Raw genomic sequence first — 16519 nt, 5'->3', positions numbered from 1 at the left:
GTTTTGTTAACTTGAATTGGTACGCCAATGGGCTGATTATACAGAGTAGGTCATAGAAATAAACTTCCAAACATGTTAGGAGAATTTGTATTTCAATGTGGACAAGATTTAAACCGAACGAAATGAGACCAATGGTACGACATTGGCTTTTGCATTGGTCACCAAATCAAAGTATTCCGTGGAGTTACTCGTAATTTGGTGGTAAGGCTAAAGCAATGTTAGATTTTTCTATTTTTGCAATTTTATATTCTGAGTTCCACCGAATAGGCCTTATAAAATATAGAACTAAAAGACTTTTAATTTAATAAAAACATCAAAAACATACTCTCGTTAATTCTACATCATTTCCAGCGGCAATTCAGAATCTTTTGATGTTTTTTGAATTACAATTGGAAATGGTGTAGTTACACCTGCGTTTGTAGTCGCGCTAACTCCTCTTTCTCTTTGTCCTCTCATCTAATCGAAAGGGCAATCCTTTTTGGTGTCAGTGCTCACGCAGTAGGTTCCAAATGCCCTAAAATATTATACCATTAGAAAAAAGACCTTCAAATTAATTGGAACAGATTCAATTCACCCATAAGGTGTATTATGGCCCATCGGGACAGGTCTTCCCGGAAGGTATCCCCAATCACTACTTCTCTTAGGACAAGTTGCGATACATGGTCTGCCGATGATTGAATCTGGATATTTTACTGACTTCGCAAAATAACAAGCGGATTGAAAATGGCTGCAACGAGAAATTCCTAAAAGAAGATGGTTAGATGAATCGTTAACTCTCCCATAGAGCAGGTGATTTGATTACAAATTTCAACCCATTTTCAATATCAATGCACCATTTCCAAATGTGGTTATTTTGCATCTGGTTAACTTGACTTGCTTCAAAATCTTAACTTATTCGTCTATGATCCAACTTACTGACTTGAGTTCCTTTGCATCCGGGCTGCTTCATTCCACCGTTGACGCAAAAATCTACATGCCCAACCTGATTCACCTCACCGAGAAATCCCGAATTGGTGTGAATGATCTGAACGTGATAGGCATCATCTTTGGTCAGTCTAAAATATGTTTTGGCGTAACGATCGATCAGTGGCCTTGCGGGGTCTAGCCCTTAAAAACATTTTTTCATGTAAAGAGAGGGCTAAGGCTCTTGGCTAGTACTTAGCATACCCACAATTTTGTGTTGCTTACTGGTCAGGTGGTTACTAATCATTCCGCAAATATGAGCTCCCAGAGAGTGTCCCACGCAGGTGCTATCCTCCGCTTTACCTCCATTGTCCATTACAAAGGCATAAAGCTTGGCTGCACATTGAGCTACTAAACGCGTGTTGGACAACGAGGAGAGATAGCAGGGAAAAGTAGTTAAGTCGGCCCAATCTATTGTGAAGATGTTGTAGTCTGCCCTATACAAATATGCTAAAATAATTGAAAACAAAAACATTTTTATTATTACTCCTCTGGTGATAAGGTAGGGAAAATCGTGATTAAGAATAATGAAAAGATTATCCTGAGTTTATCGTTGTGCCCTATAAACGCTGAAATATATCGCTGAACTTTCCGGAGATACTTTTATTTTCTTTTTAAGGAATATTAAGTCGCAGAAACGTCTCCTTTTAACAGACGACGATTAATGTGTTAAATGACCTAGCTTAAATTACCTTAACATCAATTTATGAGGTTTATAATAGGCAGTTATTTTTAGTTTCAGTAATGCCTGTGATTCTATGATTTTAGATCAGGTGAGCAAGTCTTGCTCACCTACACGTTGCTCAAACTTACAAATAACCCTCGCTTCCCGATGAAAATCACTTTCCTCTATATAGATTATTAAATTATAGACAATAGTAGTATTCAAATTTGACAAATAACGAAAATTAGAAATTTGACACGTATTCACACCGAGGCTAAAAATTAGACGTTTCTAACTTTCGGGTTTCCCTCATTTATCAGATTTGTATACTAACGCCGTCCATTATTTCTACGAAAGAAAAGCATCTGCTTTCTTCGTAAACCGGGATTCTTTAGAAGTGATTTGAAATCAAATAATATACAGGGCGGCCCAAGTTTTTTAATCAAAACTCGTAATTGAAACCTGTATATTCGAAATAATTTTTATTAATTCGATAATGACGTATTTCCTCTTGATATTTTATATATAGATTTTATACCTAACAAGGATAAATGAGTGTCATAAATCTAATGTGCGGTTGCAACATCCAAAAAAGATTTAAAGAGCAATAATTACATATGGCCAAAGACAGTACTGCCATGTCATTGTGCTTCTCCTTATATCATTACATAATGTTACATGACTTGTCACGTAAGATCGAGAATCGTTTACAACAACTACATGTAATAAATTTCGTCGATACACCGAAACTGATATTTATTGGGAATCGTCTACAGGACTGGTTGGATCTTAATGGTGTCAATTGAGTCATCTATTACTCAGGACATTTTTTAGTCCTCCACTATTGGAAGTTGGCTGATGTAGTTGAATCTCATTCTTCACTTTTATTTCTTAAAAACAGTAATGAAAGCACTAGCAGGAGTATAGTCCCAAGATATCTTTCTGGGAGTTTATTAAAGGCTAAATTTTTACTTTGTAAGCCATTTTTGGGTAAAGCACGCTGTAATGACGATTGAATCAGTTAACTGAATTTTTTCCACACCTTTAGAGACATTTTGCCTACTTCAATACGATGATTTGGTCCTTTAAATTGAGACCACGTTTCAAATTCTCAAAAAAATTGACGCTTGAAATATCTATTTGCATTGAAAAAATTCTTAACATTGAATCCATTGAGTTAATTTCTGTTATCAATTAATTATAACAATCTTTGGTGGTATATAAAGCATTCGTATGATTTAGACATTCGCGCAAACCTCCTATTTTATTATAAACACATGAGAAATACTACCTATGGCTTTTTTTTACTTTTCTTTAGATCTAATCTTTACTCTTGCCTGCTAGCTAAAGTGCATTGAAATTAAATAATAAGACAATGATTTATAAGTGAAAGGAGCGCAGCACCCAATAATAAATATGAACGAATATAGCCTTATATTGAGGCAATTTTCGCTAATGTGTTCATAGTTTTGCAGCAAATATTCCTGCTACTCATTAATTTCTTTTAAAAAAGTCATTAGACCAGGTGTACAGTTATCTATTAATTTTATCTCTATGTAATCTTTATGTCTATATCTCCCTGCCTAGTAAAATCCGAGAACTAATTGAATCGATTTGCCAGTACAATCGCATCTGAGCCTCGGAGACTAATTTGGATTATGTAGGTGATAAAAAAAATATGTACTTAAAATTAGTTAAAAACGGGATTTACGAAATTTTTGAACTTTTATGTGGGAGTATTTGAGTAGAACAAATAGACAAAAATGGTGCTTACCATCTCTTAAAATGGTCATGGGAGTCTTGCTTTCAGTTCCATTAAATCCATGAATGATGAATACATTTCTTCGCTCCGGATCAAAGCCAGATAATTTCAGCGAAAGGGGATTTCTTATATCTATTCGCAATCTGTCACGGCCTGTATGTCTAAACAGAGGAAATCAATAATTAGAGTACAATAAGAATTTCATTTTTACTTACTTGGTATATAAGTAATATTTAATGCCATTATCTGGACACACATACGTTTTCTTAAGAACACATCTCCAATACTTCAAATCAGTTAAAGCTCCGAATTGTCCTTCAACTGAAACAATAATAGTTTTATCAATTCAATACATAATTCAATTTCATATTGTTTGAATAGTCCTTCTTTGTTTAGATTTACTGCAACATTCCCCTGTTCATATTCGTAAAACACTGAAAATGAATAGGTATTGACAGAGTGAAAATGAATAGGTATTATTGATATTTGCTGTACTGATCTGCAATTATTCCAAAAATATGCTTGCAAATTTTTATTTTCAGTTTTGCAAATAAATACAGATTGACGCTAAAAAAAAGTTCAGTTCTACTTGGAAAACCGTGTACTACATATGAACTGTTCTAGACTTTTCTAACTCACTGTGTATGTGTGTACAATACATATATTGCTGTGATTGTTCCAAATCAAAGTTTTTTTTTTTAATAAAAATAAGTACCAGGTGATCACTAAAAAAACTGGCATTAGACGGTAAACGTAAGGGCGTCCATTAAACTATTTACTGCTTGTCATCAACATTCTAACTGGGAACAGGTCACAAATTAATTTATCCAAGACATACCTATGCTATTTCAATACCTACTTGCGGTTTTTTAACCATCACTCTTTATATACCTTTGCAGAGACAAAAAGCAAATCCGATAAACAACCACAATCGGACCCACACTATTACCATATTTAAAGCACACTCATTACTATCAAATTACCGTGTTTCGACAATATTTTACATAAAAGATAACCACCGCACCCGCTAACACGTCTATTATGGATGAGTACTAAAGAAATTTTAAAGTTAAGTGTAGGTAATAGTTCCGTGCTTGACCTGATCTAGTAATCTAGTGCACCCGAATAGGTCGTCAGCAAAGTAGAATTGAGAAGTGTGTGAAGTGAATGGATCGCAGACCACCTTCCGTGAAATGTTCCGCTTATACCATATTTTTACTATCTTCACTTCAGCGAGAAATAATTCTTTGCCAAGGTGAATTGACTTGACTGTGGTCAGGTTTTGGTAATGATCTAAAATCAGCCATGATGTTGAATTCTAAGGGAAATCTAGGTTTTGAGATTAATGTTAACCATCGTTGATTGGTATTAATTAGAATATTATAACGAAAAAGTAATGGTACGGTATGCTCGTTTATTGAAGAAGATAAACAATTTATTGCCTTTTTATGAGCATTAATTCAAATTTAATAGTGGTACCAGTAAACGCATATCGAATGGATCAATATCGCGATAAAGATTCTCGACATTTATTTCTGCTTCAAATATCTGGTCTTTCTATAAGATGGTTTCGAGCTAAAATTTTCCACAATTTGAAACTAAAATTTGATTATTTCTGACTTCTATTACCTTAGTTCCTTATAAGACTTACCTTAACAGACTACATAAGAGCTTGCCTGCAGACTCAAAAGTCAAACTCAGGTTTAAAAAACAATAATCATCAAAAATACTTTTTTTTATTATTAAAAACATTAACAACAGGTAAACTTAACCACCCAAATATAATTACTGATGAATTATACCTTAACTAACTTTTAGCCTAAATTTAAATACCGTAAAACGGCTCGTACACATCATTTTCAGATTGATCGGCTCTCAAACGCCCAAACTGGAAATTTACCATTACAGCATGTCATATTTTGTTATATTATAGAAGTCTGATGTATTTCCAACTGCAACAATTTAAAAACATTAACGTTAAAACTCGCATATTTATGGCACCGAGGAGGAACACGATGAAGCATCGGACACAATATCCGGCTTCTCCACTATATTCCATAAACAGCTTTTCAGCTTTAGGAATTTTTTCTTAAATTCTAAACCACAGCCTTTGGATAGTCGGAAATCCATCAAAATTTTACCGTCCATTTTGAGCAGATTTGCTTTGAAAATGAGCTGAGTCTTTTGTGAGTCCATAGTCGAAACTGTAACCTGCAAACATAAAGAAAAAATATACCTTTATTTCCAAACACAACGATAATACAACGATAATTTTCTATTTCGAAGATAAAATAGCCGGGATCAACTTTAAAATTTCATCCTATAAAAAACTCACCGTGCCTGCGGCATCCATATTCCAAGAATAACGCAAACTGTCTAATACCGACCCGAGACACTCCAGCGCCTTCTGCAAATCACATGTCACATAGAATCTTGTCATCCTCTTAACCAAATGATGGAAATTCTCTTTTGTGATGGGAGTTTGCGTAAACTGAAGAATAACGTCGTCGTTCCTTGTCGGTTGTGAGAAGCATATAAGATCCCGAGATTTCGTAATTTCTATGTGGTTGATCAGCTGGTCCATAGAAGTAGGCGAACGGAGGGCCATCGCGGGCTGAGATAGAGTGACCTGAGGTGTTTCCCTGTTGTTTTTAGTTTCGGAATCCATCATTGAATTCCAACGCTTGGCTTCATAGCTGGTTTGCCCATCTACTTGACTTGACGGATCGTCTAATTGGGAAGAAATTACTATTTTTTTCTACCAATTTAGGGTCTAAATAAAAACGATCTATTCAGAATCCAGTGCTGCCACGTTCAACAGTCATGCTTTGGTAATCTAGCTTTATGGGTTTCAAATAGACCATTCAGCTACAATACCAAAGCGAGAACATTGAAAACTCTCCAACAAAACTTATTTTTCACTGATCAAAAAACTTACCATTTCCAAAATCGAAACGCATCCATGGATGTTTCATGATCTGTTGTAATGTCAGTCTTTTTTCTGAGTCCTCATTTAAAATCTGCCGGGCCAAACTTAAGGCTGTGTTTCCCAGTTTTGACCAAGGTGTCTCAGCCAAGTAGGAATCTTCTCTCCATTTCAAGAACTCTTCATTTCCATCTGTAGTATCTGTCCAAGGTAACTCTAAAAGCAAAACTTCTAAATTATCTTATATTTCTATTAATATGCCATCTAACCTCCAGTCAACATGGCAACATAAACTATTCCACAGCTCCATATATCTGAGGGAGTAGCAAAGTATGGTCTCCTTAACACTTCTGGGGCTAAATAGGGCTTGGTACCACACCTAAATCATTAATTCTGCATATTGGAGTTTGATGAAATAAAACTTAAATGCTAAGAAGTCTTTTAATTTTTTTTTTTACTTACTTCTTGTCCAACTTTCGCTCCTTGCCTTTTAACCGGAATAATGTGGCCATACCAAAATCACTAATTTTAAGAATGCCATTCCCATCTATCAATAAATTTTCTGGCTTTATATCTCTATGTGTGATTCCTTTCATGTGAAGATAGTTGAGGCCACACAAGAGATTTTTCATGAAAAACTGAGCATTGCGAGATGGCATGCCAATGTCAGGCTCTTTAAATTAATGTAAACTAAGCTTAACAAAAATTAACTCTACTTTGCTAAATATCTTACCAATCATTTGAAATAACTCTCCACCTGAAGCATATTCTAAGAATATGTATTCTCTAGTGGGTTCCTGGCGTCTACCAAAAAACTTTATGATATTATCATGACTGACCATTTTGAGAATCATCACCTCTCTTTCTATATTTGTTTTGGCATCCTTATATTTGGCATGATCTATTATCTTACATGCAATTTTTTCATTGGTTCGCTTATGAACTAACAGTCTTACTCTAAAAGAAATAATTCATTTTCATGATTACAGAGTAGTTGACTTATCTTTAAAATCTTAATGATTAGTAAGTAACCCTATTATTCAAGTCACCCTGTATTTGTTCCAAGACCTATTAACTCCAGAGGGAAATTTATGTTTTTCTTGTATTTTACTTAGTTGTTGACTTAAAAATGACCAATCTTGAATATAATGGAAGTTTGAGTTCTCTGGAACAATCTTAAAATGAAAACAATGATTTCTGTGAACTCATGCATGTCTGCAGTGTGCTAATTAAATGTTTGTTTTGTGTTGAACAGAATCTGATTCATCATAAAGTTACTTGTCATACACTTAGGACTCCTCAATTTTAAAATTTCTTTTTAGTTGGAAAGTTGCTTGCATACCCTCTATTGAAGTATCTTTGAATTGACATTGATCAATTAAGAAAATATCATTCAATATAAACTTACTCTCCATATGCTCCTTCTCCAAGGATAGGATCATAACACAGCCAGTCTTCGACAAATGTGGTGGTTTCCATTTTGGTTAAAGCAAGAAAAGCTGCAATATGTTAGAAAAAAGCAAAATTATGAATTAAAGTGGAAGAGAAGAAAGTATAAATTGATAGTGTGAGAAAAATAAGAGAAAATACTTACCAAAATTGAGAATATTCGTAATCAAAAACCAACAGGGACCTTAAATTTTGATAAAACAGTTGAACAATGATTCAATTGTTTTCACGTGACTGCGTGCAAGCAAAAGAGAAGACTTTCGACAGTGAAATTTCTGCATTTGAATGTGAAAATAATGTCGAATAATACCCAAAAGGATGTAACACAGCACAGTTTTCTTAAAAACTTCCAGAAATTTTATTGTTTCTCCTTGGTCACTATTTCCGTTTTCCCCAGTTTCACAATGCTTGATGTATTCGACAATTGACTTTCTTTTATTTTATTCCTTTTTTTTATTATAACACGGACACTGAACGTCAAAATTCAAATTTAATAGCGTTTTCGGCTTACTGCTCTCAATTCGATGTACAATTGCTCTATAAATCTGTGACGCCAGAGATTAGAGTATGATCTACCGTTTTGTTCGTTTTGATCGTTATGATCTACCAAAACTCGAGTCATTGACTTTGGATCGAGTATCTAGCAAACACTCAAACATATTTACCTGTAATAAAGAACATATTCAGTTCTATTTAAATTACAATAAAGAATTGTCCGGTGTAGCAAATATAAGATAGTCTTAAAAATTCAGCAATAAAGAACAAATTATTTTTTCACATGGCACTGTTGCCGCTTGTTTTAGCACAGCAAAACGTTACTTATAATGCTCGACTCAATTATTTATCTCAGTTCGTAGGTCTGAGCACATATTGTTGCTGTCCTGTCTGACTGTCACAGAGCATGTGTCAATTACCCTTTCGACAAACGTTCCATCAAAATATAAAATGAGGTTTATTTTTATTTTGTAGTTTCTTACTCTACATAAAATTTTGTTTATTTACTTTCACTTTTTGTTTTATATATATTTTTTTAGTTTTTCTGAATAGTTTTGCTTTAATTCGAGTTTTAAGATTTAATATATTCACATCACAAGTGGAGTGGTAAGGAAACTGAAGCAAATTCCAAGTTGGTGAAACTTGTCTTTATTTTAGTGAGTATCTGATAAGCAATACAATAACACATAGATTGCAGAGTCGCAAATTTAAATATTCCGTACTTTTGTTGTGCTCCTCGTTACGTACCCACAATGATCCATTCTACTCTCGGACTAAGCCTACAATCTATCCTGTAGCCTAGTAGTGTTTAAATTTTGAATATTAAGAATAATTCTTACCTTGATGTTATTTATAGCTTCTATTTTGAGCTAGTTAAAATGCTCATATTTTTTTATATTTTCTGGAATTCCTGCTTTTCCAATATTCATTACTGGTTTCCCACCACTTATTATTATATTGTATCTAAAGATTAAACAAGTCCCTGATCAGATCAATGGTAACATTAAAGGTAAGAGTAAATTATTGTCTAATTTTAATCTCAGTTAAAGCCAGGTTTATAAATTGATATAACTTAATACAAGTTTTTGGTAAAGTAAAATTTATAGACATAATTTTGGACTTCTGAGCATATAGTTATAAGTTGTTATACTGTGTGTCAACTTAAATTGAAATTATATGGGAATCTTTTTCATTATTAATTTTGCCAAAAAAATATATTTTTTATAAAAAGTTCTGAGTGGTCTTAAAAGTAAAATGAAATAGTCTTACATGAAACATTTTTAATTATACCGCTATCTTAAAGATATGAATTACTCCCAAACAATTTTTATTACTGTTAGTTTCAATAATCAAAATAAATTTTCTATTAACTTGTGGCCTGTTCCTGTTGCCATTTCGGCTAACTAACAACATCTACTTAAATTTTCTGCAAGGCATACTTCCTAAGCTGTTGGACAATGGACACACTCTTATGAGTATATTCAATAGAATGTGACTCTAGTATGATGGAACCAACATTTTTATGAGTGATGGATGAAAAGAGGTGGACCTATCAGGTGGCCGACGTGAAGTTGCGATTTAAGCCGGTTGGATTTTTCCCCTGCGAGTACATTAAGTCGTTGGGTCGTTGGTATATGAAATTGCTGTAGTCATCCACGTGAAACTGTTGGGGAGAGTAATAGCGGCCTCTCTTTTCGTGTTACAAGATCTGCATATCTTACAACGGGTGCGCGATTTAATGATTCAAAGAAAAAATTTTGGAATCTTTTTAGAAGATCCTGTGTATAGAGGGCATTCTGCATCTCTTAGAAATAACATCGATTTCAAATTATAAGGGAAAACATTAAAAATTGGTTCACAAACCACTTAATTCCATAATATCAGTTTTAAAATAAGAACCTGCTATATCTGTTTGCGATCTCAATTTTTTTAAATAACCATTAAACCTATGATTTTTTTATGCTTAATAATTTTTGGCGTAGATTCGAACCATTCACTAAACAGTGACATGGAGCAACCAACTCTAATAGGTGAGTGGATGCAAATATCAATTCTAGGCTCGGGAAGCTTTGGAACTGTTAGCTTATGGCGTCATCAGAGAACGTCAGAATCAGTAGGTGAGTGGTTAGTGGTTTTCTGTTATTACCCATTTTTGTTAGAATAGAGGGTAATTTATGTTGTTTATACAACCAAGAATCACCCTGTATAAAGCAATATTTTCGATGCGTATAACGATTATATACGTCTTTATTTTTAGTTTTTTCTTTTATTTTGTTTGAGAATAACGCGTCACATACAAGTAGGAATTTTCGCAGTGATGGAATTTCGCGCTATTCTCAGTTAAAACTAACTAGGAATAACGTTCACCATTTACTAAGAGCTCAAACGGAATCATTATTAACGTTTCGGTGGGATGTATCATTGTTTTCAAAATTCTGGAAAAAGTTGTGTGTGGGGAAAAAATGTCTGAATAACTAAAAAAATGATGTTTTTATAAGAGAACAAACAAACAAAACGAGAGAAAAAATGAACAATCCAGCTCGGCTATATAGAACATAGTTATAACGTGTATGGTTACTTGTAGCTATAAAAAAATGTAAATATATGAAACCTTCTGCTTTATCTGCAAAACAGACCCAGAGATGGCATATGGAGGTCGAATTTCTCAAGTCCGTCGATCATCCCAATATTATAAAATATAAAAGCCTTGATCCTATTTTGGATAATATTATTAACAAATACAACCCTACAAATCTACCTCTGCTTTCAATGGAGTACTGTACTAAAGGTATTTTCTCTTAATAGTCGAAAATGGTCTTAATTGGCAGTTCAGAAATTAACAAATAATATAAATCAAACCTGGAACGGCAATAACAATCAAAAGGTTTACTCATTGAAAATTTCATCTTGAACATTCAGCGAATCTGCCAGCTGAGAGTGGTTTTGACTATATTTCCTCAATTAAACCTTCATTAAAGCTTGATTTGTCGTCAGGCAACTTAAGAAGATACTTAACGAATGAACCAGTAAAACTGTGTGGCCTACCTGAATCGGATGTTCGAATGATAATTCGAGATATATCTGAAGGTCTGAGTTATTTGCACAAAAAAAATATCACTCATAGGGATGTCAAACCAGACAATATTGTGCTTCAAGACTCTCCTACCCGTAAAGGCTCAACTGTATATAAATTAATAGGTAACAAATGCGGTGGAAATAGAGTGAAGGAGTGGCTGAGCTATTTTAATGATGTACAGGGTTAAATCCTAAACGTCAAATAGGAACTTTTAATGGGAATCTCAGTAACCGTGGTGCACATTTTAAAACTAATGCAGGATTCTGATTTTTTTTTCGTAAAATTTCTGAAGTTCGTATACGACGATTAAGTACAACATATATACGTTACTGCCATAGTCAAACCGCTAAGTCTTCACTCGAAAAATAATACTTTTTTTTGCTCGAACTAGAACCGTTCAAAGGAAATATCCTGCATATTTAAATTTGCTATTTTGAACATAAAAAATATGCGGCGCGTTTTATGAAAAATGTGAAGTTTTATCATTTTTTGACACCTGCTCTCCAATCCCTTATTTTTTGGTTTTAATCGTCCCCTTACAACTTTCAGCTAGTTGTACGCTTTTTTCCCTCCAAATTTGTTGGAAATTATTTAATTATAAGGAGAAGACCCTGTACCTCTGATGGTTTATTAAATCAATTAAATAAATGACAATTAAGTCATAAAATAATTCCTTTTTTTGTGAATTTTTAGATCTAGGCTATGCAAAGGAGTTGCAAGATTCAACTCTAAGTTTTGTTGGCACTCTGCATTATTTAGCTCCTGAGATATTCTATAATCAAGATTATGATTATAGGGTCGATTACTGGTCCATGGGCACCATGGTATTTGAAATTATTTGTGGTGTTCTTCCTTTTCTTCCAGAGTTCACACCATTCCATAAGCAAGTTTTTAGTTGCTTTGTGATTTACAATTGCGATAAACAAGAGCATTTTAGATATGAAAAAATAAAAAATAAGGATCTTAACGATATCTGCATTTTTCTTAATAACTCTGGATCTGTTTCTAATTCCACTGAAATTAAAAAGGAGAATTTCGTGACCTCTTGCTTCAAACAGAACATGGAAATTTGGTTGAGGAAGGTATTGCAAATGGACCCTGGGAACAGGAAGTTTAGCAATAATTTGAGCGCCTTTGACTACTTGAAGTATATACTGGATAAAAAAATTATTCAGGTGATCATGTCCTTTAATGGGAGATAAGAGCAAATTTAAAAGTATTAAACTACTTCTAGGTTTTCTCAGTATTCAAATTAGAATTCTATTCTTATGAGGTGAACGACAGCACACAATTCGGTACCCTTAAAGACTGGATATCACGGGATATCAAAATCCCAAAATCCGACTTGCACTTTCTATTTCGTTACCAAACAGTCCCCAATCAAAGCAATGATAAGTCTTACGAAATCATCCATTGCAACGACGACAGAACTTTGCTGCAATACCTCATTTGCCATGAAACCGTCATTCTGTACGTCTACAAAGAAGATTCGATGCTTCACGACAAATGCTTTAGCCCAAAGTTACCCAATTTACTCAAAGACATCTTCAACAACTCCAATTTTCCTTTGAAATACTTGAAACGAGTTTATCGTTTAGCGCTTTTTTATATTTATTCCTCATGCCGTGCTAAAGAAACCTTTGAATGTGCCTATTTGTCTTTGATCCAACACATTCAAAGTCAGTGCGAGAAGGTTAAGAACCAGTATATCAAAGCCACAAGCGAATTCAGACAGCTTTTAGAGGATGTCCATATCTTCAACCAAAAATTGAAAGAAGACAAGCTAAATGGCAATATCCAGGGTCACTTGAACAATATCCCAGAATTTGGAGAATGCTTAAAATACGGAACCAGGATTATATCCAATTTAGAGCGAAGACAGGCGAACTTGAATTTATTTGGAAAGCAGTATAAGATGTTAGAAGCGAAGAAGCTAAGCATCAGCGAAATTGGAAAATATGCTGCTGAAGTATTTGCCAAGTGCAATATATTAAGCCAGTAAGTGATTGATAAAGAGTATGTGGTCACCGGGGTTCATGTGCCTTTTTAAGGTTTGAGATTTGTAATAATAAAGGATTTTTACAACTGCCGAAAAACGGGGATAGTTCCGATATAGTTTTGAAGCCAATCAGAGATGTAATCTCGGAGACATTGAAGTTGGAATGTAACTTGTATTTAAAGGAGACGAAGCTGAAAGACAGCTCCCGGTAAGTATTTGTGAAAGGTCTTGTGTTGAGGGAAGCACACGATCATCTCACTAATATCTCTTTGGTTTTGGTACCTTTCAGAGATTTTTGCGTAATTTCAAAATTCTCTGAAGATCTCTTGTTTTGGGTGGATGACTTTGTGGACAATATTCAAAAACTCTCCATCGAATTTGGAGTTGTACGAGCGAGTTATGATAAGATAGTATCGGAGGCTATGAAAACTAAGAAATTGGGTGAGTTCCTGTGTTGTTGCGGCATTCTATTTAAATTTGAAAACGTGGTTTGTTCAACATCGATTGATGTTTTATTTAAACAAACAGAACGGAATTTTTTCCATAAAATATATGCCCCACGTTTATCGCGAATTTACATTTGAAAATTGTTACATTAGTTCATTTCCTTGGTAAGTATCTAATATTCATTATTTTTCTGTTAGTTGGATAATATAGAATTTATTGAAATTCTCTCTATCCCTTGTAGTACAATCACTTTTTTGTCCAAAAAATGGTTCAGTCTGTATTAAAAATAACGAAGTTGATAATGGTATTGGAGAACTGAAACGCATCTCAGAAGTATTGTCAAGTAACTTAGGAAAGTTCTCTTCATTTTTATTTATCTCGTTTGGAGTTTTCTAGATATTAAAGAATTAAAATAACTCCTCCCATAAATGCGTAACTTTTTACAAAACTTTCAGATTTCGTTTTGAATCTTAATACCAAAGAAACTGAAGAACTGATCAAGGAAAATGAAGTGCTACGTTGTCGGTAAGTACATAATTGTTAGTTTGTTGATGGTTGGTTAAGGAATTTCGGAAACTACGAAAGTTTCAGAGTCCCTTAAATATGAAAAAATTACAGCTCTGCATCTACTAGTACAATTGTTTTTTCTCCGCTGTGGTAGCTCTCGTGGTTTCCCAAATTTATTATAAAAAACTCTGATAAATATACACAATAGCGTCAAAAAAAAATGTTGTTTATTTCTTCTTAGATTTATTGATTTGCTTTCCCAACGAATGGCTGCTCACAAGGATTTTGTAGAAGCGGCTCAAGATTATCTAGACCTAAACTGAGTAACTCATGTGCGACCTAATTTCAACAGGCCAGTACTTTTATGAGACTGATTAGTCTAGTTAAATTTTTAAGAAAAAAAATTCTTGAATTTTTATACGTGCTCTACATAAGATTTTGCATCTTAAATTTCCAACCTTATATTATCGTATACATTTTTATCTGTTTCTATTAAAAAATTTCGTGCAAGAGATACATAATTTTTGGATGGTTATTATTGAATTTAAATAATTTAAAAACCAATAATAATACTGTTGATGGGTTTGCGATATAAAGCTACTATTTTAAATGCGCAGTTTTTTTCCCATGTAACCAAGTTTTTAGACCGGGTGGTAACGGGAGGGTACACCCTGTGAGTTTTTTGCTATTTTAAATAAAAGTGTGAAATTTGGACCATTTATTTAGGAAGACAATATTATAGTTTTTTTCTATTAAAAAGGGCAGGGTCGCACTGGTCAAACTAGTTGGAATCAAAATTATACAGAAAAATTCGTAACCTCCAAAGTTTCATATGAAATAGCAGAAAACTAACAATTTGCACTCTTTCTGTTGTCACCAGATAAATTACAATTTTCGAGAGCCCCAAGCCATAGCTCGTCATTTTGGATACACTCTATACACGTTATACTTATTTTATATAAATTACTTGCTTACATTTTTAATTATGTTATCTTAGTTTTTATATTTATGACATATTATAAAGCTGTTAAAACTAGAAACAGATTGCTAATATGTCACGTGAGCTCACACGGTGTCATTTTCTAATGCTATTATGTAATGTTGGTGGGTGTGGTTGGCACCTACCGGCTCGATGATTCTAGTTACTATCGTTAAGGAATGTTACTAGTATGATGAGAATAAAACAAGGTTTTAAGGAATGCTTCATGCCAAAACTCTTTTAAATGGGACCCACCGATTGGAAGAGAAACAAAATGCTTTATTGGAATATGCCTGAACTTTTTTTATGTACAGTACTCCATAAAAGTCTGGAAACACAAAAAAAAATACAAAAACATGAATTATGAGTGTAATTGATTTTTGATTGGCATTGCAAATTTTTGATAAACGTTAAATCGGATATGTCGTCTTTCGAGTATAATTGCTTTGAAATCAAATACATACAGTATTGAACAAAATTAAATTGACTATGAATTTATAAAAAAAGTAAATAATTTAACAAGACGCCGGTTAGATTGACCATAGACACTTCGGTTATAGAACTTGTTAACACACTCTTTGTGTTTTCCTTTTTACCTTCATAAACTATTGTTTTCATCACCAATTCATGAATACATCACACGTAGAATGCCTCCCTTAATTCCAAATTTGTACATAATAATGTACACTATAAGCAGTTATCACCTAGTTTTGCAACCAATTTCAAAATATGTAGGAAAAAGGTAGCAACTACCCTCTTGTAGTGTGATATGAGTAAATGACTTTATGTGACCTTACGTGACGTCAGTCTGTGTATTTGTTACTTTATTCTTGTTGTCAACTTACTAGATGGGTGTCGCTACGCTTGGAAATATGACATTTTTAGCGTCGTTTGATAACAGAAATTTTGGAAAAGCACAAACCGGTCTGTTTCATTTTAAATGTGCCACCCGGTATATTAACTGGCAGTCATCGAACATCAATCCATTTGTTTGAAAATCAGTAGGTTGGAGTCCATCTAATCTAGACCATCGTTTCTGAATTGGGCTAGTAGACGCAAAACCGAGATAGATAAAAAGAAAAATGAAAATATCAAGCCTAACGAGACACATTTAATTAGTGAGGATGTTATAGTTAGATGTCTAATATTTTTATTACCTGTTACCAATTTTAACTCACACCATTATACTTAAATGAGATTAAATCATTTTCAAGATGGTAAAAGATGCGTAATTTATTTATTTATATTTTTA

General features: G+C 33.6%; 3 protein-coding genes across 4 annotated transcripts; 1 reads left to right on the top strand and 2 right to left on the bottom strand.

Annotated features, from left to right (window-relative positions):
* Window positions 1–64: 64 nt before the first annotated feature.
* LOC136343379 (phospholipase A1) lies at window positions 65–4516 on the bottom strand. The gene is made up of 7 exons (XM_066290073.1): window positions 4281–4516; window positions 3605–3710; window positions 3402–3550; window positions 1168–1413; window positions 916–1107; window positions 575–743; window positions 65–514 (listed from the first exon to the last, which is right to left on the bottom strand). The coding sequence occupies exons 1-7, from the start codon at window positions 4339–4341 to the stop codon at window positions 457–459; spliced, it is 981 nt and encodes a 326-aa protein (XP_066146170.1). The 5' UTR covers window positions 4342–4516; the 3' UTR covers window positions 65–456.
* Window positions 4517–5109: 593 nt separating this feature from the next.
* On the bottom strand, window positions 5110–8241 carry grp (serine/threonine-protein kinase grp). The gene is made up of 8 exons (XM_066290173.1): window positions 7910–8241; window positions 7724–7814; window positions 7049–7272; window positions 6778–6988; window positions 6585–6694; window positions 6328–6531; window positions 5725–6119; window positions 5110–5600 (listed from the first exon to the last, which is right to left on the bottom strand). The coding sequence occupies exons 2-8, from the start codon at window positions 7792–7794 to the stop codon at window positions 5382–5384; spliced, it is 1434 nt and encodes a 477-aa protein (XP_066146270.1). The 5' UTR covers window positions 7795–7814; window positions 7910–8241; the 3' UTR covers window positions 5110–5381.
* Window positions 8242–8668: 427 nt separating this feature from the next.
* Window positions 8669–16490, top strand: IKKbeta (I-kappaB kinase beta). 2 transcript variants are annotated; one of them, XM_066290171.1, is made up of 11 exons: window positions 8669–8915; window positions 10242–10376; window positions 10844–11047; window positions 11254–11457; window positions 12029–12218; window positions 12273–12510; window positions 12570–13333; window positions 13387–13542; window positions 13624–13775; window positions 14237–14306; window positions 14530–16490. In XM_066290171.1, exons 2-11 carry the CDS (start codon window positions 10268–10270, stop codon window positions 14609–14611), a joined length of 2169 nt encoding a protein of 722 aa, XP_066146268.1. In that variant the 5' UTR covers window positions 8669–8915; window positions 10242–10267; the 3' UTR covers window positions 14612–16490. The 2 variants fall into 2 exon arrangements, with proteins under 2 accessions (XP_066146268.1, XP_066146269.1); XM_066290172.1 differs by lacking the exon at window positions 8669–8915 and adding an exon at window positions 9161–9268.
* Window positions 16491–16519: the final 29 nt, after the last annotated feature.

Source organism: Euwallacea fornicatus, chromosome 14, assembly GCF_040115645.1.
Source record: "Euwallacea fornicatus isolate EFF26 chromosome 14, ASM4011564v1, whole genome shotgun sequence".
Classification (NCBI taxonomy): domain Eukaryota; kingdom Metazoa; phylum Arthropoda; class Insecta; order Coleoptera; family Curculionidae; genus Euwallacea; species Euwallacea fornicatus.
Note: the sequence above shows the minus strand (reverse complement) of the source record. Positions and strands in the feature narration are given on the sequence as shown.